Source organism: Corvus kubaryi, unplaced genomic scaffold, assembly GCF_017639235.1.
Source record: "Corvus kubaryi isolate FWS band 111438036 unplaced genomic scaffold, C.kubaryi_AGA036_p1.0 37300, whole genome shotgun sequence".
In the NCBI taxonomy this organism is placed as follows: domain Eukaryota; kingdom Metazoa; phylum Chordata; class Aves; order Passeriformes; family Corvidae; genus Corvus; species Corvus kubaryi.
In genome coordinates this window covers 2,216,978-2,241,012 of record NW_024581093.1, presented here as the reverse complement: position 1 = coordinate 2,241,012, position 24,035 = coordinate 2,216,978, and the positions used below count along the sequence as shown (strand labels likewise).

Here is a 24,035-nt window from a genome sequence, read left to right as displayed (position 1 = left end):
CTCATCTGCCGTGGAGAGATTGTGCTATTCCCATTTGCAGCAGGAATGTACCTGCTTTAGCCCAGACTCCTTTGAGTTTAGCAACCTCAAAAGTGATGCTGATAGCTTCTTGTAGTTTTTCATGTACTTGAAGAGTTTTTGGTGATGGACAACAAAAAAAAAAAAACAAAAAAAAAACCCAAAAAACGAACCCATGTTCATCATCCTTTTGCTGATTTCGAGCCATGTGGTTAGCAATTCAGCATGAGGCAATAAATACTCTGCTGTGCCTCGGCTCCAGACAGCTGGTTCCCTGGATTCTGAGCAGAACTGCTTTACAACCTGTTTGCTTGGCACAGAGCAGCTCCCTGCTAAATTATTCACTTTGTTCTGTGCCCAGCACGTTGGATGCTTTGACATGTCAAGTGAAATTCAATCACTCCACCCCATCCAAACAAACTCTCCGGAGTTGTCTCTTTGAGGAATAGAGCTTTGGATGATGTGATCATCTCCCAGTCTGTCCCTGCTCTCCCAAGGGAGAGAGTCGATGCAAGATCCTCTTCCTTTAGCGCACTCCCTTTAGGCCAGATTGGATCGGGATGGGGTGAGAATGAGCAGGAATCAGAAAAGGAAAAGGTGATTTGCTCACAGGAACCCACACCAGACACCACAGAAGGGAAAGGGTCTCTCCAGTAACCCTGGTGGGATTTGGGGCTCACATGGATCCTTTTCAGAACACAGTGGGGTAGTAAAACAAAGTGCACCTATTTCAGTCATGTTTGGGGCAATCCCGTGGGTGCTGGAGCCTGACTTTTGATTTTTGAGTCTCCAAGCCACTGGCACGAGACACCCACCATGGTTATCACCAGATCAGCTGCCTCAGTGTGGGAGACTGGTTTATTTTTTGAGCTCACAAAAAAAGGGTTAAGGAATGGGGTGGAGTGTAAAAGTCTCCTGTTGTGTGCCCCTGTTCTACCCTTGCTCCTGCCACAGATAGGGAAGGTCATGTGTGTTAAAAGTGGCACAATGGTACTGTAAAATTTAAGCCTTGAGATTTAGATCTCCTGCAGTTGTAAATGTGACATGGAAGCCACACAGGTATCACTTGTTCTACCATACAGCAAAAGCTGATAGCACAAGGAATATTGGATTTTCTTCTCCTTCTACTACTGGGAAAAAAAAAACCCTACCATTTGTTTTGGTCCCTTCTCTTTCTCAGGAAAATTTTGCAATGTCTTCAGTAGGAAAAATACAGAAAATTATTATCACAGACAAACTTGAAATGCCACCAGTGAAAAACCAGTACTTCTTCAAGCACATCAGAGCTGGCAATGTGAAGTGCTTCAAAGGAAAACAAACCCTGCTTTAATTATAGACAGAATCTCATAGCAGCACAACATTCCTAGACTGTCTCGTTTGAGCCTCTTCGCTTTACCTGCAGGAGGAATGAAACTTTTCCCCATTCTCCTGAGCCTGATGTGCCAATCCACGGGCCAGACTGTGGGGGAGGGTTTGTGGGAAGGATCTGTTCCCTTTCCAGGCACTGCTTTGGGAGCAGGAGCAGGGCCCAAAGTGAGCACCTTGTGTTGCCACGCAACAGGCAGAGAGAGCCCTGGGTACCAGGCACAGCTCATCCATCATTTCCTGGGCTTTCAATGTCCCTTTCCAAGGTGGAGACCAGACCTGCACAGCATTCCAGTCTCTGCCCCAGCTGTGCTGTAAAAGACCTTTCTTGCTCCTACATACCCAGACACCAGAAGAACCTGTTACCTCTGTATTAATTCACAACTATTTCATTTCAGTCTTAGTTTCAGGTTATGTCACTGCTGTCCTGTCTCTATCTCATCATAAAGCAACAAGGTTTCCTCTTGAGAATTTAACATTGGACTTACATTTTTGCTGAGATAAAGACTCTCAGTGAAGGGAAATCACTTAATTTCTGGCTGTGAAGAAATGACCATGGATCCACATTTTTTCTGTTTCTGTTCCTAAGCAAGCATTTCCCACGGGAAGCTGTGTCTCCAGCTCCTCATCCTGCATTCAGTGTGTAGTTCTATCCCTGATACAGTGCTAGCAATATGCTGTAGGGCTGTTCCCTTGCCAGATACGAAGAAGAACTGGTTTTATCTCCCTGATCTCTTTCCCCTTTATATCAGTAACATGAGTGGCTAACACTGAAAAGAACTGGTTCTTTGTTTGTGTTATTATAAAGTATAAAAGGATGTTTGGAGCATGCGATGAGTGAGAGTTACACTTATGTGCATATGAGAGAACATAACTGCTCTTGGGCCTTAAAACACTGCCTGTTTTTAGACTGCATTGGTAGTAGATGATTATTTCCAGTTCTGGGATGCCATACTTTGGAAGTGCTTATTTGTGCAGTAAAATGCACAACAATATACAATATCAAGCCATAGAAGTGTGGGCAGGACTCCTGCTGTCATCTCCTTGCATGACTGTAGCTCTGTCTAGTTCTGTGCCTGTGCCGAGCAGGATGTTGAAAGGATCACACAGCTGTAGCCCACTGGGATGAAACACCCAGCAGGTTTGAGAAGAAATTAAATTAAACTATAACCCTAATTGCATGGCAGGAAAATTCAACTCTTATCATTCTGGTTACTCTAGCTTAGAAAGGCTTTTAGTGTATCTTAAGCTGTAGAACAAATCCATTAGGAGCATAACCTGGAAGGGACATTGAGGTCATCTTTCATTTCCCTGCTCTGAGGCGACACAGGCTGAAAAAATTTCAAGCTGTGGATTGTTTCAAAAATTGTATGTGCGTGCATGAGTGCCAAGGGAAGAGTTAAGGTTAATATATTATCGGTTTCCTGCTTTCAAATGTCAAAACTCATAACTCGAGCAGGGTCAGTAACACAGGCACGTAAATAAGAGAATGATGGCAACTGAGAGGAATCCCATTTGGAAAATAAATTGGAGCTGGAAAACAATCCTGGAAACAACGTGATAAATGCTTGTGAATCAACACTTGTCAATGTGTTATTTGTGCACACTGGGATTTTGTTGTTCAGCCAGCCATGAGTAAAGCTCCATCTCAAGCTGGTGGCTGTTTCCCTGCACTTCCCATGCTCATGATCATATTGGCTGTTGACATGAACCCCGTGCAGAGTTAATGACAGATTCTGCTGCTTTGATTATCCCTTCAGACCTGCACCCCCAGTGGCTGGGGAACTCACAGAGGAGAAGACTCAGAGCAGGAATTATTGCTGCAAATGACTGAATTGGCCTTGCCAGAAAAAAAAAAGAATAAAAATTTCTTGCTTAATTCATCTTCTCAAGTGCTTTTCTAACTTGTTTGGGGATAGGCCAGCTAAAGAAAAGGCAGGCACCCAAGAGGTGCATTAGGGTGTTAAATGGGGGTGCAGTGCTCTCAGCAATTTGGCCATTGCATTTTTACATCTATCAGTTTGAGGAGTACCACAGTTACTGCGTGCCCACATCTTAAGAAAATTAGTTAAAATGTTATAAAAAGGTTTTTTAACAATGTCAATTGAAAAGGACTTGTTGCACCATAACAGTTTGCAGTTCTGCTCTGGTGACAAGGGAATTGTGGAATATTCTTGTTTGAGTGGGTTCATCTTGGAGCTCATTTGCCCCTGTCTTGCAGATTGCAACACAGGTGTGAAATCAGCATCTGCAGGTAATTCTTGTCCTGCTGTGGGAACCAAACTTCCCTGGCTCTGGGCCTGAGCCAGCACAGATGAATATGAGGGGACAAAAACTTCACAGAGCAAGAGAAGAAAGGGTCTCCAGGCTGTGCTTCTGCCCCGCTGTTCAGTCTCTGCTCTGCTCGCAGAGCTGCATTGCCAAGGACTGCTCTTAATGCAGGACAGTTTAAAAGATACTGTTTTGATAAACTCTGGAATCAAGTCACTGAAAACATCCTGGCTGTGAACAGCCTGACTCAAAGAGTCTTCGGGTATCAGAAAAAATGGGCAGATGAGACTTACTTAATTTTTAAATTGGCTTTTCTTATAATCCCAAACGTCCACTGTGTTCAGTATTGTAATTTCTGGGGCCAATGGGATGCTTTGCTGGGCTGTGGGTGAGCCAGGTGCTGATGGTTTATCTGGATCTGGAAAGGAGAAGGAAAAGCCTTTTTTCAGCCTTTAAACCAAAGCCAAAGGCAGCCATTGATTTCAACAGGAAATTGCTGCTCCCACCAGGAGGAACTCTGGGGACATTCCTTCCCAAAAGCTCCTTTGCTCTCAAAGGATGATGGAGTTGCTTCAGTTCACAAAGTCTCTTGTGCTGAATTTTCTGCTCTGCCTTCGTTTATTCTGCGTGGAGAGCGCTGGCAATCCCTGCCGTTCCAGCCTCCTGGGCTGACTGGCACTGGGCAGGATCCCCTGGGCCCTGCCTGGCACTGCCTGGGGCACAGCTGAGGCAGGAGCTGCCCAGGTGGATGCTAAAGCTGCTTTTTGCTCACAGCAGAGCCCCCAGATTGGCAGAGAGTTCTGGTGCTTTGTCAAACTGTCTGGCTGCACCAGTTAAATGCTTGTTACAAAGTCACATCAGAGCGCTTAAAAATCACAATGCACTTGTTAATTTTCTGCTCTGAATAGTTTAGGAGAGCTCGGCTGTGCTGGGCTAACACAAAAGCAATTTTGCACCGTACCTGCAGCACGCCAGAGCCAGGGTAATCCATCAGGGTGTTGCCAGCACTATTGATGTGGTCTGGGATGGAGTTTGACTTGAAAGATGAAGAGGAAATTAAGTAGAACAGAGTGATAATGGAATGATCAATGCTGCTTGCTGCAGACTTTGCGTGTGCACTGAAAAGGAAGATATTCTGTCCATGTAAGTGAGGTGATAAGTCTTATCTGAAATGCAAAGCTAAATGGAAGTCGTCAGAGTGGCAGGGTTAACACTAGGGCTTTACTAACAGAGCAGGAAAAACAAGAAGGATGAGATGATGTTCCAGACTGTCTCTTTCAAGAGAGCATAAATAGTTCTGGGGCTTGTCATGAAATTCCCTTTTCTCAGTAGCCGTGGTTCTGTTTTCTCTCATAAACACTGAGTTTGTGGAGAAGTCCTTTTCCTCTAGCACTTGAGTAGCCTGGGTTGTGAACCAGAAACCTGTTGTCATAAAAACTCTTGCTTATTATTAAAAGTCTTATTTCCATGGGAAAAAAGTCATCAGTTTGGGACAAGGATTTTCTTTTTAATGGGATTGTCTGTAGAAGGTGTCTTCACTCAACAAGAAAGTTTGTGCTGATTGCTATGGGCCTCAGACTCATCTACAATGAAGCTTTTTAGTCATAAGTGTTCCTAAAAACTGATCTGGGCAGGAAACCCTCTGTGTCCCACCTTGGGAATCCTCCACAGTCAGAAGGACTGGACTCTGTGGCAGACATGTCTGCAAAATTCTCTTTGGGTAATGCCATTTTGAATTTTTGATGATGTTAATGGTTCCCACAAGGGAAAACGAGACTTCTGAATGTCTGATTGCTTGTAGGATGTGGCATTTATTATTTATTCTACACGCTTTTGTTGCTGGTTGTTGCTAAACATCCTCATCCTCATGGGTTCCAGTGCTTTTATAGGATATCAAGTTCTCAGGAAGTCATTATGGGATTCATTAGGGATCTCCATCTATTTCCCATCCTTCCCTGCAAGTAGGAGTTTCAGTGTCCCCCTAAATACATTATTTTCAGCATTTTCACTTGTTGCAAAGCCCAAGGGATGGATTTCTGCCCTCTGGACTTTTTTTTTCATAGCCAGTGAGGTCCTTATTGACAGCATCTAATCCACTCTGAAATGTTTTTCCTCAGTAATATCAGATTTTGAACCAGATAATGGGATTGCCTTATCCCAATCGTATGATTTCAAATATCTTGTGGGGTCAAAATTCCATTATTTAATCTCCCATTGACCATTATACGAACTCTTGCAATTCACTGTGGCTTTCCTACAAAACTAAATTGCTTAGCAGTGCCTTGTGCCAACTCTTTTTATAATATCCTTGAAGAGCCAATAGCTTTCTAAGACAAGATCTTCTTCTAAAATTCCTTTTCCACCCAGTAAACTTTTAGTTCTTGGCATTACTGGCCATGCAGATGCTGTGCCATTTACCTTTGGTTTTTATTTAATGTTAAGCTGAGGTTTAAGCCTTTCACAGGGCAATCAGCATTTGGCTTTACATTTCTACATTGTCTAGAAAGATTAATTAACTAATTAACTATCCACAGTGAGTCATAACAGCCTTGTAATTCAGAGCTGCAGCAGTCTGACCACCACCAGAGCAATTCTGTTTGTGGTTTAGGGGATGCCAATCACTACATTGGTGCTCTGAAATTGGCAGTTTTGGTCAAAACAGGAAGTTTTGAAGCAAACAGAAGAGAATTGAATTGATATTTGGGGATTCATTTGAATATGGAGGCCAGCCACCAGTTTGAGAGATCATAAGAGTTTTAAAAGCCTGGGATGAGCAGGAATTTTTCAGAAATTAGGCATACAGAGAGGAACTCAGCCTTGAGCAAGGGCATCTCATGAAGCTCTTCACCATCACTGTTCTTCTTGGGTTCTGTTTTCAACCCACTGTGAGTAAATTTCAGTCTCCCAGTACATACCTGCATGGATCTTTGTAATTATTTGCATTCAAAATTAGAGTTGTTGGGGATTTTCCTCTTTTTCCTTTACTTCTGTGACAGGTTATTTATAAGTATGTTCATTTTCAAACTGGATGCTACCTAAGCTAAAACTCTGGAGTGTTTTCACCAGAAATCTGGATTTGGTCAAACACATTATTTCAGATCTGCGTGCCCCTGATTTTTTACCATCCATTCCCCTTTTGAAGCACCAATAGTAGTTAGTAAAAATCTCACAGAGCTGGTCTAATGATCCCTTCTAAATGAGCAAGAAATAAATTACAGCAGGAACCACGCTAGGTAGATGACATGATTTAACTGAGCTCAGCCCTTGAAGAATTAGTCTGGTGATTATGGGAAGTGTCTTTTTAAATGAGGTAATTTGAAATTAAGTCTCTTTTCCATATCTGCTTAGCACAGTCTATTGTTCAGAGTCCGTGGCTCAGGTTGGGATCTGCTGTTTAAAACAGCATTGCTCAGAGCGTCTCCTGATGAGTTTAAAGTCGTTTGAGACCCTTTCGTTCTTGAATGCTACATGTGCAATGAGATTAGGAAGCAGAGTGGTTAAAATGAGGTTTTTTTCCATTGCTAAAACAGATAACTCAGATAATTCAGACCTTTTCAAAAAAGAAAATAATTTAAAAGGCTGGAAGGCTGAAAGTAATCCACCTTGAGAGACTGCCTGCTGTCCAGAGCATGCACTCCAGTTCTGCAAGCCATGGTTCCCTTTGCTTTCTGAGGATATTCCCCATGGATGTCTCCCAGATCAAGCATTGCTGGATAAAAATGGGTTGGAGAGAAGAAATGCAGTGAGAGCTTGGATGTTCTGCTCTGTGCAGCTCACCCAGGTAGCAGAGCCATTCTCATTCAAACAGCAAGAGAGATGTGTGATTTCGGGTTTTCAGGTCTCTGCCTTTTACACTCTCCTAACAGGAATCATTAGGGATCCACTGAAATATCCCATTTATCACAGGAAATTGGGATGGCTGGTGACATTAAGTGCTGTTATGGGTCTGGGTCGTGGTTGCTGCAAGGCACAGGCATGTTCTGGCTGGGTGAGGGGGCAAAGAGCTGGGTTGTTATTTTCTCTCAAGGCTGGTGAGTAAGGCCCAGATTTTCCAACAGCTGGGTGGACAGGAGGAGTGTCCACCTCTTGAATCTGAGGATGAATTCAGGATCGAGCCTTCATGCTTCTGCTCAGGTAAATCAAAATTGTCTGAGCTCTTTCAGCCATTCCAAATTGCAATTTTTTTGCTTCTGCAGCTGACTGATGCCAACTCCTATTTGTGCACTGGCTGTGCCCAAGGAAAGGAGAGAAAGCTGGAGCTGCTCAGTGATGAGGCTACGGGGAAATTACACTCCCCACTCCGAACATACAGAATTATCACAAACCATTACATGGTTTTCTCTCCTGCTGCACACTTTGTGTCCAGCCTGTCATGGCAATCTTGCTCTGGAGTTTGAGTGAACCTCAGCCTTTGGTAGAATCCTCTACTGGGAGATTTTAGCTTGACAGCCAGAAATCAGGCAGCTTACAACACAAATTCAGTGTCTTGAGTTCCAAACGCTGGCTTCACAAATTTCACTTTCATTATGTGAAATAAAGCAATTTATAACCATTGGCAGTGGGTCCAATGCTTCAGTGCACACTGGTGGGCTGGATGTGTTTGGCAGGCTGAAACCAGCTGCCTTCCAAAGTGTTTGTCCTGCTCCATGATCCTGTGTCAGATGAGCCTGCTCATCTTCCAGAATCCAGTAGGTCAGGTTTAAATTCTGGGTTTAGCCATTTTAATCTGGAATGAAATGCATGGATAGAAACTGTAAATTTGTTTGTCTCGCTCAGGCTTCTCTTGCTATAAGGCTGCTTATCAGAAATAATAAATCCATGCACTTTTTTCTTCTGAAACCCTGGCAAGGTATAATTATATCGTGATTTATTTTACAACATCAATACCAGGACTTGAAATATTTACTCAGGAAGAAATTAGAAACAACAGAGAGTAATCAATCATTCACAACTAGAGAGCTGAAATTCCTTCTGTGTCCTTTTAGTGGACTGAGTACAGAATAACCCTGTTATTGGGACCTCTGACAGAGGCAAAGAATAAAATTCAGGCTTTTTGATTTTTAATGCCCTTTCAGTCTGAGCCTTATTAATGCACCTCATCCTGAATAACAGTCTCAAACAGTAGTCCAGGATTTTTAATGCCAGGGATACAAGGGATTAGTGGAAATGGTGACAATTTAGGGCCCAGATAACTGAGTTATATGGCATGTTGGTGTTTTGGGGTTTTTTTTTAATAGTCAGATCTACTCCAAAAGCTTCCAGTTGTGCAAGGTTGTGTTTGGGTTTTGGTGGAGGGATGTGCCACTGATTTTTGCCTGTGATATTCCCCTCTTCTCCAGGCCATGCTTGACATTCCTGATGGATTGCTTCCATGTGTTTTCAGATCCCAGCCTGTCCCTGCAACTTTGGATGCAAACAGAAAAACTTCTTGTGGCATTTACCTGTGTGGGGAGCCCAAAGTCCATTACAAATCCTCAATGCTTTCAGGATAAAAAACTGCCCAGCACGGAGCTGTAATGGATGGGAACCAAGCTGATTTGGGAAAGAACAATCAGTCTGCCTCAGGAAGAATTACCCCTATTTTCAAGCCTGAATTTTCAAGTAACTGTAGATCAGTATGCAGAAAATTATTTTTCTTATCTAATTTATGTTCAGTAAAAGGATCATAAAATTCTCCAGATTCTGCCTCTTCCATTTTCCAGCTGTCTCAGGAAGACTAAGGATTGCCACCATAACTCTGACTCTTGATGTGTGTTTAGTTAACAAAACACTTTGTTACATCACTCCAGAAGCCTTGACATTAATAGTCAATTCTCCAGCTTCTTTATCCAAGTGAATGGCGAGCTCAAAATTGTAAAATACAACAGAATCGGTGTCAACCAAAATGATTATTCAAAGAAAATTCAAATAACTGAGCAGGCAGATACCCAGGCCTGAATCACAGAATGAGGTCAGCTGCTGGGATGGAAGTCATTCCTGTTTCATAATTTCATCATTTCAGTAGGTTCTTGGGGTTTGTAGCCTGTTAAAAATGAGACGTGGTTTTGTCATCGTTCTTGTCCCCTAAAAACGAGCTGTGCAGAGCAACCTCACATAGTTCATTTCAGAGGTTATCCACTAAATCTGATAAAGTTGGTTGTGTTTATTTCAGTGGAGTTACGCTGTTTACATCAGTTGGGGATATAATAGCCATTTCCTTGGATTTTCCACCAGTTCCTGCAAATCCAATAGGGAATGTGAATAAAAAGTTCTGACTTTTTATTCTGTGGGTTTTGAGATGTGCTGTGTGTGGAAGGACTCTCAGCCCCATCTACCAAATATATGCAGGTGCATTTTGGCCAAAACACCCTGGAAATGATGCTGTTCATATCTTTGATCTTGGAATGGAACATTCACTGAAATTAGAATGTTGCATGTAAAATCGAACAGATCTTCTACCTTCTGATTTGGGGTCTGTTAGGAAAGTTATTTTCTGCTATTTAATTCAGACTACAGGAGCTATTAATCTTCCAAAGTGGCTGTTTGCAAACAGGAATATCTACTAAGTTGTTCCTCACAGCTTTTTTTTTTCTTGCTCCTTACTGTAGAGAAATATTTTCCAAACTTTCCTGCCAGCATGGGCTCTGTCATCTCCCTGCAGGTCAAATGTAGTCTGTCCTTGCCTCTCTTTCCCTAAGAAATTCATTAGGGAGCCATAGAGGAGCTGATAATTAGCTGTGACTTGCAGCAGATGTTAAATACTGCAGCACTGATAGTTTTGTACTTTGAGATCTGAAATGCTGGAAACGTCGTTTGTTACTGAGGAATGGTTACTCTCATTTCAAAGGACTGGCTAGAGGAACTTAGGAGAGAAGTTAGCAAGTGAATATATGAGCTGATTAATAAAAATTCCACACCAGCCCTTAGCCTGGAGCATCCTGAATTTAGAGCCAGCTCAGACTCTCAATTGTTTTTGCAATGATGCTTCAACACCGACCTGAAACTACAAATCAAAGAGGCCTCCCCTGGGTTCCCTGAGCACTGATTTGGGTCGTGTTTCTCAAGATGAGGCACAAGGCAAGAGCAAGTTGGATACCATGAGTGGGATATGCAGGAGATGGAGAGCAAAGCAAAACAGAGATAAAAGGAACAAGGGCTTTTAAGCCTGTTGTAATTTGCCTAATCCCGTTGAGAGGAATGGTTCATGTACTTTATTTCGGAGAGCAGTGTTAACATTTTTCTCCTGCAGATTACCACTCTGCGGCTTGCCAGTCTGTGCTGAGTCCCAGGCTCCAGGGATAGAGGCTTGTGAGCTGCCAGACTGACAAGGAATATTGAAATTCATTAATTCAGGAAGCCAAACTTGGTTCTGAAGCTGAAGGGAAGGTTCTGTGCAGCCCTACGCCCCCAGTCCTGCTGCATCCTTTTCCTAGCAGGTCACTGAGCTTCCCTGAGGCACAGAGCACCCAGTGCCAACTGCTGGGGCCAGACATTGCCACAGGAAAGGTCTGAACTTCCCAGGCAACCTTCCCAGCTGCCAGAGTCCCTCCCACTGAGGTGCCTTTGATCCCAAGGAAGGTCCTGACCCGATGCATCCCAGTTAGGATCCCTAATTTTAGCAGCTGCATCTGTTTAATTGGGACTCTCCGCAGAAGAGGGAGCCTGGGGGGAAGGAAGAGATCACTCAGATATGAATTGCAAATGTTTTAAAGCTTCTCTCTCTCCTGGCTGAAAGCTTCCAAGGGCTGGGATATTTGTGCTGCTCCCATTCCAGGTCAGTGTCCTGCACTTGGATAGGAAGTTTCTTCCTGTGCAGAGAATATTTAATGGATGTATATAAGAGATCTACTTAATATGTGCCATCTCTTTGTCGTACAGCAGGATAATAAACATTTCTCAGAGCTACTGAAGATATTTGTACATTTCAAAGGCTATTTCAGACCATTTTCAGAACTTTCTGCATGAGTTGAGTGCCAAATTCCTGGAAATTTTTTTGTTGATAGCTGTCAAAAGTGCCTTAAGCACTAAATCTCTTTACAAGGTCCAAAACCTTCCAAAACCTTAAGTATTTTGTAGGAGTTTCTCTGTGTTTTATGTTACCAAGAACTGTGTTTATCATTGTCACCTTTACCTGTTTATCAGTCCTGGATGCCACTGATACTGCAAGAGAGAACCTGGTGAGAGATGCTGCTGAAAATGTGCTAGAAATAAAAGGGAAACCTGATGTAGGATTGTACTGGGAGATTGGTTCTACACTCATCATCTTTCTCACATAAAAAAGTTAACATTATTTCAATATCTTGCTAAATTATCACTTCTCAAGGCATTTTGCAAGTGGTTTGCTGACACCTCTGCAAATCCCTTCAGACAAAGTCTTTTCCAGTTGTGTCAGCCTCTGACCACCAGTGCAGAGTTGCCTGATTTATAGAAAAATTCATTATTATTATTTTTATTATTCTTATTAATGCTAAATTGTCAAAAAAATTAACACCACTAGTGCCTCCTGATCCCTACTGTTCTGTACACACAGTTTTTAGAAAAGTAATTCTTTTGGAAGAGTTAGATTTGAAAATATTGCTGTTGGAAAAAAGTCACATTACCAAGCCAGCCCTTGAGAACCTAAGAATCCTTTTTCCTGGAAAAGAAACAAAGCATTTCGCCCTACTTTTCTAGAGATTAGCTTTTGTTTAATCTTCCAATCTTCTGGCATCCTGAATCACTGACTACTCTAATAACAACATACTACTTAATCCTTATGAAACGTGTAGTGATAATTCAGCCTGAGAAACAATTGGTGCTTTACTTTTAGCTGCCAGCTAAAAGCTTAGGCTGAGCTTTCTGCTTTTACACAGAAAAAAATGAAATGTGGAGGGGTTTTTTCCTCTTTTTTTTCTCCCAGTGAATTCTGTGATCATATATTCCCAGTTATTTCAGGCATCTTCATCATAAAGGTCAGCTCTTACTGTGTTTTGTTTTATTTTATATTCTCTTAGAGCAAACTGAAGGTCCACCCTTCTGCTTAATCAGTAAACAAGTAAGAAAGGAAATCCTATTAATTACAGGTGGTGTTCATATCTAAAGTTCTGATCTCGCTTCACATCAATCAGCATTTGTTGTCTTTGGCAGAAAACAGCTGTTTTGTTAAAAGAAAAAAAAATAGATAGAAAAAGGTCTGCAAAATGTCATTAATATGTTCTGATAATTTGAGGACATCTTTCTTGAGAAAAGAAAGTTCATAGCAAATCACTCTCCCTTCTTCACCTTTTGCCTGGGCTGTGAGCTCCAGTGAGCAGACACCCATCCTCTCCACAGGTAACACCCTCAGTGTAAAATTTGCTGGCCCTACAGAGAGGTAGTGAAGAGTAACCCTGGGTCAGACCTCGATTCAGTCATTTCAGCAGCTTCATGTGAGCAAAAACCTATAGGCCAGGTTGGGGTGATCGAAATCATGTTTGCTCTTACATGACTGACTTGAATTCTCCTCTGGTGTTGTGGTTAGATTTTTTATCTGGTTTAATTTCAACAGAGATTTATCTGCAGAGGAAAGGCTGAGGTCTAAAAATAATTCATTTTGTTCTTTCTCCCCACCCACCTTTTCAGGAGTAATTTGTTTGCCTTTCTCTAAGCTTGCACACATTGTATTTGCATTTGTAGATGATGAAATACTTGACTGGTTTTTAGTACTTCTGTAATTTGGTCCACTTGTTCTCATACATGAAAGGAGAAGTCATTTGTTTCACCAGGAGCTCCCAGGAAGCTTTTCAGCTCTTAGCTGGAGCTTCCATCCGGGAAAGGCACACACCAATAGCCAAGTCTGTGTGCGCTTTCAGTGTGAATTCTTTGTGAAGGAGGGCTGGGCCTGAGCTTTCTCTGCAATTGATGCATCTGAAGTGTGAAAGGAGACAGTAAAAGGTGTGTGACAAAGCCTGACTCTTCTAATAGGGGCAGAAAAGCCCAGAGTGTGCATAACACAGCATTCTGCTGCTGCACTGTGTCCTGGGAAATTTACTGTGCCATTTTTCCTCCCTGAGGAGATTATCTTCCACATAAAGATGTGGGTTTGGATGAGTGCCAGCTAAAGCTTTTCCCTTTTTCTTCTTCCTTTTGATTCCCTTTACAGAGACTCAGAGCCCCAACAAGAGAAGAGACATCTCCAAGTTAATTAATCAGGCTTGGGGCGAAGGCAAGCCAGGATCATTATAAATTATTAGGAGCAGGAGCAGTTTGGCCTTCATGGGGAATTCTGATACCTGGGGCTGAGGGGTCACCGTGCTGGCTGACAGGAGGGCAAAAAAATCTTCTTTTCTGTGGAGAATTCAGGCTGGAGGAAATGAGCTGGGTTTTCTGTGTCAAGCTTTAAAGTTAGAACCAGTTTCTCTTGCATTATTTGTTGCCTGAGGGTTTCAGGTATTCCTTCTGAGTGCTGGAAGAAAATAGTGCATGCAAGTTATCTCTGCCATGAGACACTGAGGGCTTTAATTAACTTAGGGCTTGAATGCTCTGAATGTAGAGGAAAAGCAGGCCTGAAGTGCAGTGTGCTGAGAGCTGCCCGATATCCTTATCTTGGTAGCTGACCACAATTCCTGCTCCTCCCAATCCTATTTACAACTTTTGTTTCCAGCAGGAACCTTGGGCTAATTAATGTTCCTGATCCACGAAGGTGGTAGCTTGGCAAGGTGCTGTGTTGGGGTAAATCACACTTTGGGTGATGAGTTGTTCCCCTGAACTTCAGCATCCAGAGTTAGTCTGGGAATTAACCCCTCCATGTGCAGCTAAAGGCAAACACTGCTGGCAGTGGGTGTTCTGTGGGTAATTTATGGAATAATCATACCTGGCTCTGAGATTAGCTCAGTTTGTTAGAGCCTGGTGCTAATAATGCCAAGGATGTGGGTTTGATCCCCATTCACTTCAGAGCTGGACTCCTTGTAGGTCCCTGTGATTCCAATTCTAATTTTTTTTTCCATCCCTCAACATTCCTGCCCTCCGGGTAAACCTGGATAAAACTTAATGTTAATTTGCAATTTCGCCTTCACGCTAAGCTACCCAAGGTATTTTATTGTTCATTTCACAGCTCTCAGAACCTCAAGGCAACGCAGCACCTGTAAAATCTCTAGCCTGGTGAACGATGTCTCCAGTTAGGAATGGGTGCCATGCTCTGCTGAGCTTGGAAATGTGCCCAGGTTTGTGTGGCTTCTGCTACTTTGTCATGCAAAGGATTTGTTCTGGTTTCTGCTGGGGACTGTGCAGAGCAAAGCTCAGGTGAAAGGAGATTACAGGAGGGGAGGACTGAAGATAAAGGCATGACAAAGATCTTGAGGTGCTTCTGGTGTAAATCGGAGCATTTAGACTACCAAAGGATCCAGTTTGTGACTGAGGAGGAAACTGGAAAACTCCAGATGCATTTGTTGGAAGTGTTGTTGTAAAGCAACATGTAATGCTAGGACAAGGAGGAATGGCTTTAAACTCAGAGAGGGGAGATTTAGATTAGATACTAGGAATAAATCCTTCCCTGTGAGGGTACTGAGGCCCTGGCACAGGGTGCCCAGAGCAGCTGTGGCTGCCCCTGGATCCCTGGAAGTGCCCAAGGCCAGGCTGGACAGGACTTGGAGCAGCCTGGGACAGTGGAAGGTGTCCCTGCCCATGGCAGGGAGTGGGACTGGATGATCTTTAAGATCCCTTCCAGCCCAAAGTCTGCCTCAGAAGCAGGGTGCTCACAGCCTGCTGTGGGCTTTCATAGGCTGGAGATATCCTTTTGTCAGGTTAAGTGCTCTGATTTGGTAGTTCAAATGTTAACAAAACAGAAAAGACAGGAAATAAGAAGCTTACCCTCACACTGACCTGGCTGGGGGGTCCTGTTTGGCCCCAGCCTTGGGCTCAGATCTGTCTGTAACAGAGCTGGAACGCAGCCCCTGGAGAGTGAGCACATCATCCATCCATGTGTGCTGCACTTCCTTGAGAGACTGGAGGAGTGGGAGAAAATCCTCAACACTGATGCCTGAGTCTTGGCTCAGCCCCAAAACACTGTTCCTGCAGAATCAGCTGCGCTCACTGGGACATTTGGAGCATCTGTTGATAAGACACTTCCTCAGTAATTTCCTTCAGTCAGTAAAAGTCACCGAGTGACTGTGCTGAAGGGGAGCCAAGGCAAAGTTACAGGGGTTTCAAGAAGTGCAGCTGCAGGTCACAGCTGGGGAGGTGCCAGCTTGAAAACTGCCTGCTCTGGCACTCTGGAATTACTGATCCTCCTATGGCCAATGAAGGAAAATTGGGTTGCCCCATGCAGCAGCACAACAATGAATGGGAAGAAAAAAAGAGCAAACTGTATCTGTGGCAACCCCATGAGCTGTAGAAATTGTAGTAATTTCTTATGGGCAAACCCAGAGGTTTCATGAGGAAAAACCCCCATTAGTATTGTTCCTCTAGACCTGCTTCCCTGCTATCTCATGAGACCCAGCCATGCAAACACAGTACCTTGGGACAATTTCCTTGGATAGATTTTGGCAGGGTTAAGCCCTGTGCAGAGTGTTCAGCATAGAAGCCACTTGACTTCCCCACCACACCTGGCAAGAAAGAAACTTCCCAAACTCATATAAGCTTGATTGTTCAGCAGAAAAGCAGTTACGAGAAATGATCTGCCTTGTTCAGTGTGCTGGTCCAGGACTTTTTGGCTGGTTGTTCTTGCTCTCTGAATAAAACAGGAGGATCACATAAATACTGGCAGTCCTCGGTGATGCTTTTTAGCCAGAGCTGAGCCAGCAAACAGCTCAGACTGTGCCAGTTTCTCTCTCAAAATGAACATGCCCTTGAGGAGCAGGTTCAGCACCTCCTTGTAGTTATGACTGGAATCTATTCTGTCTCATACACAGGGACACAACTATTGCCTAACAGTTTACAGGTTGCGATATTCCTTGCTGGTGGTGGCCCTTTGGTGGATCCTTTTTGTTGGAAACAGAACAAATCAAGAATTGCATCCTTTTCTGCTCCTGTTTCCCACCAGAATTAGCCATCCTGGAAATCTTTGAAGACCTTGTGAAACTCCCTCCCTTTTGAAAATGCAAGTGTTTGGGAGTGTTCTGTGTAACCATTAGATATATACAGTCAGTATGTAATGTAAAACTACAGGGTGCAGTGGTAGGAATAAAGATAAAAGTGGAATGCAAAGGCTGCAGGTTGTGTCTGGGTTTGCAAACCATGTGAGCAGTTTGCAGGACTCACAAAAGTCCAACAAAACTTGTGAACCCACAGTGTTGATCTCGGTGGTAAAAGACACACTGATCTTTCTCTTCAGCTTCCTGATCAACTTTGTGACATTTCAGAATCCCTGGGGGAAGGATGAGGACGGCAGTGAACACTCAGCAGTGATGTCAAAGTGATCCCAGCCTCCTGCTGAACTGGGCTGAGTTGGATTGAGCCTCTGGATTTTAGGAGAACACAGATTTACAGCATGTCTGGGATGCTTTTCTTTCTGTCTCTCCTGTCCCACACTGAGATAGAGGCAGGCAGGAAGAAATATCTGTCAGAATCTGTGCTACTTCAATAAAATCAAGTATAAAATTTAACTACCTTATCATAATATTTAGTTGTACTCTTTAGAGATTTCAGTGCACTGGGTGATTGAAGCTCTCTAGACTTTCAAAAAGCTGGAAGCACTTAGCATGGGAATTATCCCAGAACCTGCAAAAATGGGCCTTTAATTTGCTGTTATTTCAATAAAAAGGATTAAAGACCAGCAAATTTATCTACTGACATATTTTGCTCTCTTGGGAGATAATTTGGAACTTATTTTTCTTCTGTTCTGTGTAGTGTTCTCTTCAATATCCTTGCTTGAAAGATGCATTTCTGTGTATTTTCATTCCTGTTTTGGGTAGTTTGTTTTTTTTTTTTTTTTAATGCCATTTGTGTAATAACTCAGAGGAATGGACCCTTGTTACAGTTTTATTCAGAAATGCATCGTTTCTGGAGTTTTAAATCCTGTTGGAACATTTCTCAAACTCTGAAATCTCACGGGATAAATCTCTTTGACCTTCAATTTTCCTCAGATATCTTTGTATCAGCATGAAATGAGTTTAATTTGTTTAAGCATGCATACTCACACCCTAATGAGCTGATAGCGTTATCTTGATCAGCTCTGGAAATGACTGTTCTAAATCCTGCCAGCCCCATTCAGGGTATGAACCCTTATATCTGACTTGGAATTACAGATGAAGTGGTTTCAGCCTGTGTGGTTTCACCCTCTCTTCCCTAAAAATATCCTGTAAAAATCATAATAATTGTGCTGTAGGAATGTATTCAGGGAACTGTGTAAATATTTTTTTTTTCTTTAATCATGAGCTCGTAGCTTTTTGTCTCTCTGAAGCTTTGAAATTTCCTGGAGTTTGTTGTCTTTGAGCTGAGCTGGTTTTTGTGAAATTCTCATACAGGAGTGTCTCAGAGGTAGAAGAGCTCTGACTAATTTGGTGTGGAACAAGACATCTCAGAAAGCTTCGGGACAGTCAGGTGAAAGTAAAGCATCAGACTAATGAAAACACCAATGATTTGGAAAAGCAGATCCTCGAGGCATGAACTTCTATGATTGTTACCTGCTTTGTTGCTCTGGTGAAGATAGTTCAAAACCAGGGATTTGCAAATGAAACTTTAATTAGAAAATTTTAATGGCTATTTTCTTAAAAGAGTGTATAAGACACAGGGCACTACAAGAGCTGTTGGCTGAAGAACATAAAAGCACTTTCTTTGTTTTATTAATAGTCTCTATCCATGAGCACAACCCAATTATCTTTAGCATTTCTCACACAAGGTTATGAATTTTAATTAGAAATTTCTTTAGCTTTGCAGAGCAAAAGAGCAATTCCTGATGCGGGCAGGTGAAAGCAAGAGAAGCCGTGGAATTAGGGAAGGACTTGGTCTGTGTCCTGTCTGTCCTGTGGGCCTGGATGCAGAGTTAAAGCCAAATGTGAAACATCAGCAAATGCTCCTGCAGTTTGAAATAAATTTAAACATCCCTGGATTCTCACAGAGGCTTCACTGCCCTGCAAGTTCAACATTAATTGTTCCTCATCTGCTTGAGCTTCAGGCAGAAGAAAAATTCTGTATTGCTCCATTTGTTCTTGCTGAGAACAGCCTCTTGAAAGGCAGTGAAATTATTTTGAAGAAGCTGAAACAAAACCTGTTGGCTTGTCTGACTGGTTAATATCTGGCTGAACATTACAAGTGGAAAGAAAGACATTTTGGAAGACATTATGACTTAATTATATGCATGTCTGGAGTTCTGTGCTAATACATTAAGTCCTAAATGATTTTTCTTAAACAAAATTTGTCAGGTATGAAGCAGTAAGGCTTTTCATTAACATTTGCAGTGTTGTTTCAGGATGATTATGTTTTATTACTGATGGTGTAACAGGCTGCAGCTTTCAGAGGAGAAACACCTGAGGGCTCTTCTATAGCCCTTCCCTTTTAGATGTGTGCTTGACTTTTACAACTGCTGTAGTTGTGGCAGGAATCAACCATGAAAATAATGAAATCTGAGCTGGATTTTTATCCCTCTTGCTGAATCTGCTGTAATAATCTGCTGAAGTGCTCCTTAAGCACTTCTTAGCACTGATAATCCAGGCTTGGATTTTTGAGTGAGTTCCTGTGGTACTGTTCTGATTGCAGACCTTTCTTACAGCACACAAGCTTTGGGTCATGCTTCTCCCCCTTCTACGAGCATTTCCCTGGCATAAGGAAACTACAGGAGCACTAAACTTTGGAGAAAATAAGTTTTTTGAGAGCTGTGTTCTATCACAAGTAAAATGGTAAAGAAAGGAGCGCAGAGGGAGGGGAAACACCTCGGTTCTTCTTCTTTCTTGTGAGCATCATTTTAATCACCCAGGAAAAAAAGAAATAGAGTAACCCAGGGTATTAAGTTTCATCCTAATATTGCAAATTAAGGACTGGAGCTTCCCCAGCAGATCTGCAGCCTGTTCCTCAGGGCTTTGCTGGGTGTTGTGCCACGGCTGGGACTCAGGGGTGGAAGAGACTGGAAGGGGTGAAAGCCCCACATAGCTCGGATCAGACACTGCTACCAAAATAAAGCAGTTCACAGGAAGGAATTCAATACTTTCAGTAACATGTGCTGGAATATCTTGAATTTTACCATGCAGAAACCAGTTTGCATTTAGGAAACATGGCTTTTATATCAGCCTTTTATCAGTTTTAACTTCAACATGTGGCTAATAATTTATTACTTGTAGAAGTAAAACCTGGAAATGTGCTGTATTTCTTCCTCTCCTTGACCTTCTAGGTTTTCACCATTATTTGTAGATTACTGCAATGTATTAAAATAATTTTCTGAACCAAAAAAAAAAGGGAGAAAATCTTTCATGGGGAAAAAAAAAAAACAGAAGGGACATGCTGAGTGTAATTTCTGTCAGCAGATGTGCTTAATTAATGTGATCAAAATAACTGCAGAACAGTGTTTGGGTGTGTTTGAAATAAAATTGTTGACCAATGCAATGTTTTGAATAGTTCTTCTATAATTAATGCATAGCATATGCAGTACACACCATGAATTCTTTTGCAATTTGCTCCTAAAATAAAACACTGTTCCCTCAATGAATTTGTGATGTAATAAGCCTGGTAACTTTAGGTTATGAATATTAGCAACTGGATGCAAAGACAGGTGAAAAGCACATTGCAGAGTTCTGACAGTAGGCTGAAATAATAAAATACTGAACCCATGAAATGAGAGGAAGTTAATTACTGAGATAATTATATGTCCACCATATGTAATGCTTCCCTACCAGAGGACCTGGTGAAAGTCACAGAGGAGAAACAGCTGGAGGAGAGCAGGGAGGTACCAGGGCTGCAGGGAAACCTGGAACAATCTGCAGAACCCCTGAGGAAATGAGAGTTAGGTCAGAGCAAAGGACTCAACCCCTCAGTGGGTTTTCAACATCACAGAAAATTCACATTTAGCCCCTGATCAAAAGCCCCTCTCTGTGTTTTGGGTCCAGGTCAGACCAACTGGAAGGGTCCTGTGTTCTGTTCTCAGGTGACTCCCACACTCTGGTGTCCACAGCTGGGTTGCAGAGCAGGAGATATTCCTGCCTTCCCCAAAAAGCATCGTGGTGGGGGGTTTTGCAGGTTCCTACAACAATAGGAGCTCTTTCTGTGTCAGAGTAGCAATCAGAAGCTTAAAAAGAGATGTCATGCATTGCTGAGGGTTGAGCAATGTGGTTCCCCTGGGTAATGGGTGCTGTTCCTCAGCTGTTTCTAGGATATAGACCCAGGGAAAAGGCTTTGAAGTAAGAGAAGCCGGGTGCCAGGCAGCTGAACTGCTCTTTTAATTAAATCTGGTTATGAAATGATACGATCTTGGCAACAACAGTATCTGCTAATTGTTGTTGCTTGTTCTGAATTTGTTACTCAGTTGAGTTACACCGGCACTAAATGTTCCTAACATATTTTTCCCTCCCCTGTAACACCATGAATCATGCAGGACTTTTTTTCTGTGACAGCTGGTGCAGTCCAGACCCAGCTATTGGAGGAGATTAGGTTAAAATCAGAAATGCGAGTGGTGGTCCAAATTCTGCTGGAAGTGCAAACACTCACTTCCCTGTCAAGCACTGGTGCTTTGTTTGTTCGAACTCCGTGATTCAGCACATTCTCGGGTTGTGTTTTGGAACTGACACGGGGTTAAACATTTGACTGAGTCAGGTTTGGATCGCTGTCACTGTCCACGGTCCCACCTACCTCACAGAACCTGCTGGACATGGAGCTGTTACCAGCACCTGAGCAGTAAAACCCCCAATATTTCACCAGATATGTACATTTTTAGAACCATGTGGCTGGGCTAATTTTATGTACAACCATGTTGAACTAACTCCTGAGCTAATAAGGAAATTGTTAATTGGAAAAAAATAATCACTTACCCTACCTGATTGTATCTCCAAAGTATGTGTCAGTGGGAGAAGTGCCTTTTAAAAGCTGCAGCGATTCTGCATCAGGATTTGTGTCCCAGCAGCCACCAGTCAGCAGGAGCAAGCATCAGATTTGGCACTGCTGGACCAGAGGGGAGGAATGTCCAGAGAAATCCAGGTGGCATCACCATGCACAGGACCCTGGAGAGGTCTGGTTCATAGCCCAGACCAGGACTTTGTCTGGTTTACCATCTCAGTGGACCTACTGTAGAGAAGTGCCAGCAAAAAATAAGTGCTGGTTGTGAAAAATAAAAAATCAGATGGACCTGTGCATAAACCAGCAGAAATTGCACATTGAATGGGGCAAATGTAAATGCCTGTCATCTGAAGTCAACTTGTTCCTCTTGTGTTGGAACATCCACATGAATAATCCGCTACAGTTCCTCTGGTTTGAATCATAAGGTCAGTAGCAAGATAAGCCCAAGAGATTAATTCCAGTCACGTCATCCCGGCTGTGCCAACAACTGTGCTTTTCTCCACTTCAGCTGTGCAGGAGGGAGGGGAATATCTGAGCACCAAGGCTCCCAAATGCCTGCAGGAAGCTGCAGAACTCTGCAGGTGACTGGGTTTAGGTGTCAAGATGGGAGATGGGGCAGTGCCTGGAAGCGTCCCCAGGCTTCCAACAGCACCAGGCTGGGCATGAGTGGTGCCTGCCAAAAGCTGGCCCTGGTGAATGGTCACTTCACTGAGCTTTGCCCCATCACAGGGACATGGGGACCTTGGCAAGGTTTAAGAAATGGAGTAATGAAAGCTGAAAAACTGATTAAAAGCTAATTTAGGCCTTGATTAATCTCAGTGCTTAACTACATGCCTGAAATTCAGAGTCCTGTGGGTATCAAGAGCGCTCTCCCGCTGTGGCTGACAGGGGCCCTGAGCACACAGGTGTCTGTGCACCCCTGGCCTTCATGACCTGTATGGAATTCACTGACCACATTCACACCATCCAAAGGGTCAAGTTGCACAAAACCATCCAGACTATCCACAAAGGAGTGTTGCTGACCTCTGCAAAACCCTGTTGCTTCCTTCTGGCTATACATGGATATCCCAAAGGGGGCATCTTCCATTCCCATGAGGAAATCACTCCCACTGCCTCTCTGGAAATCATTCCCCTCATTCTTTACTCTTTATACCTTTGGATACTTCTGAGCTGTCATCACATTTTCAAGAAGCCTATTTTTTATCTTTCTTCCAGAGAAACCATCACCATTCAACAAAAAATATAACACCAAGGCTTTTTGATATGGTCAATAAGCTTGGGCTTCTTTTATTCCTTGTTTTTATTTTAAATAAATATATGAAAAAGAAATTTGAAGACTTTTGCTGTCTAGTAAGATATGTTTACAGTCTGCAGACCACAAATGCATTTCAAGCAAATGCTCTTGCAAACAGTATGTGTTTAATGCAAAGCAGTGCAATTTGTTAGTTACAGATTGATCGTCTGGCTGCAGGCAAACTTTGAAAGCTGTCACATACAGGGCCTTTATTTTAAGCTTGTTGCTGACTTTAAATACAGAATTCAAATTTGTATCTCTATGCCTGGTGGATGAGCTGTGGATAACCACACCAGTGTGTAGCCCGGAAAGAATGTGTCCTAATGCCTGGCTCAAGGTATTAATTGCAAGAACATTGGAAACTCCAAGGCAAATAAAATAACAAGTGTGTTTGCACCAACAGAAGCCGGCTTTGTTACTCATTCAGCATTAGGTAATCAGCAAGATGCATGAGTGGTAGAGACAAAGTTTATTCTTAGTAGTCATAGAGAAGAATGAGCATTTATCACTGAATAAACTCTGATTTTTTACATTCTCCCAACCTCCAGCTCCATGGGGATTTTTTGGAGCCGGCCATGTTGGGTTGGCTGCTGCTTATACCTATGCCAGGAGAGAGGATAGTGCTGTAACCCGGGTCGTTGCTTTGCTTTGCGTATTTTGCTGATGTTCACACGTGCACCTTTCTGTCGGTGTTTTTGGGAACGCTCCACGCCAGGCTCAGTTCCCTGTGTAGATGTATTTGATGGGGGACACCTGGGCTCAGTTCCCTGTGTAGATGTATTTGATGGGGACACCTGGGCTCAGTTCCCTGTGTAGATGTATTTGATGGGGGATGCCAGGCTCAGTTCCCTATGTAGATGTATTTGATGGGGGATGCCAGGCTCAGTTCCCTGTGTAGATGTATTTGATGGGGGATGCCAGGCTCAGTTCCCTGTGTAGATGTATTTGATGGGGACACCTGGGCTCAGTTCCCTGTGTAGATGTATTTGATGGGGGATGCCAGGCTCAGTTCCCTGTGTAGATGTATTTGTTGGGGGACACCTGGGCTCAGTTCCCTGTGTAGATGTATTTGATGGGGACACCTGGGCTCAGTTCCCTGTGTAGATGTATTTGTTGGGGGACACCTGGGCTCAGTTCCCTGTGTAGATGTATTTGATGGGGGATGCCAGGCTCA

At 43.0% G+C, this 24,035-nt stretch overlaps 1 protein-coding gene across 3 annotated transcripts in view; it reads right to left on the bottom strand.

Moving 5' to 3' along the window:
• Nucleotides 1-22,852: 22,852 nt before the first annotated feature.
• KCNG4 (potassium voltage-gated channel modifier subfamily G member 4) overlaps nucleotides 22,853-24,035 on the bottom strand; it is a 15,748-nt gene continuing 14,565 nt past the window's right edge. For 2 of the 3 annotated variants that reach the window (XM_042027114.1, XM_042027116.1), the window contains one exon: nucleotides 22,853-24,035. This exon is cut by the window's right edge and continues 806 nt beyond it. Coding sequence is in view for 1 of the 3 variants with exons in the window: in XM_042027115.1 (XP_041883049.1) it covers nucleotides 23,867-23,884 (18 nt within the window). In the remaining 2 variants the exon portion in view is untranslated. The other variant, XM_042027115.1, reaches the window with a different exon arrangement.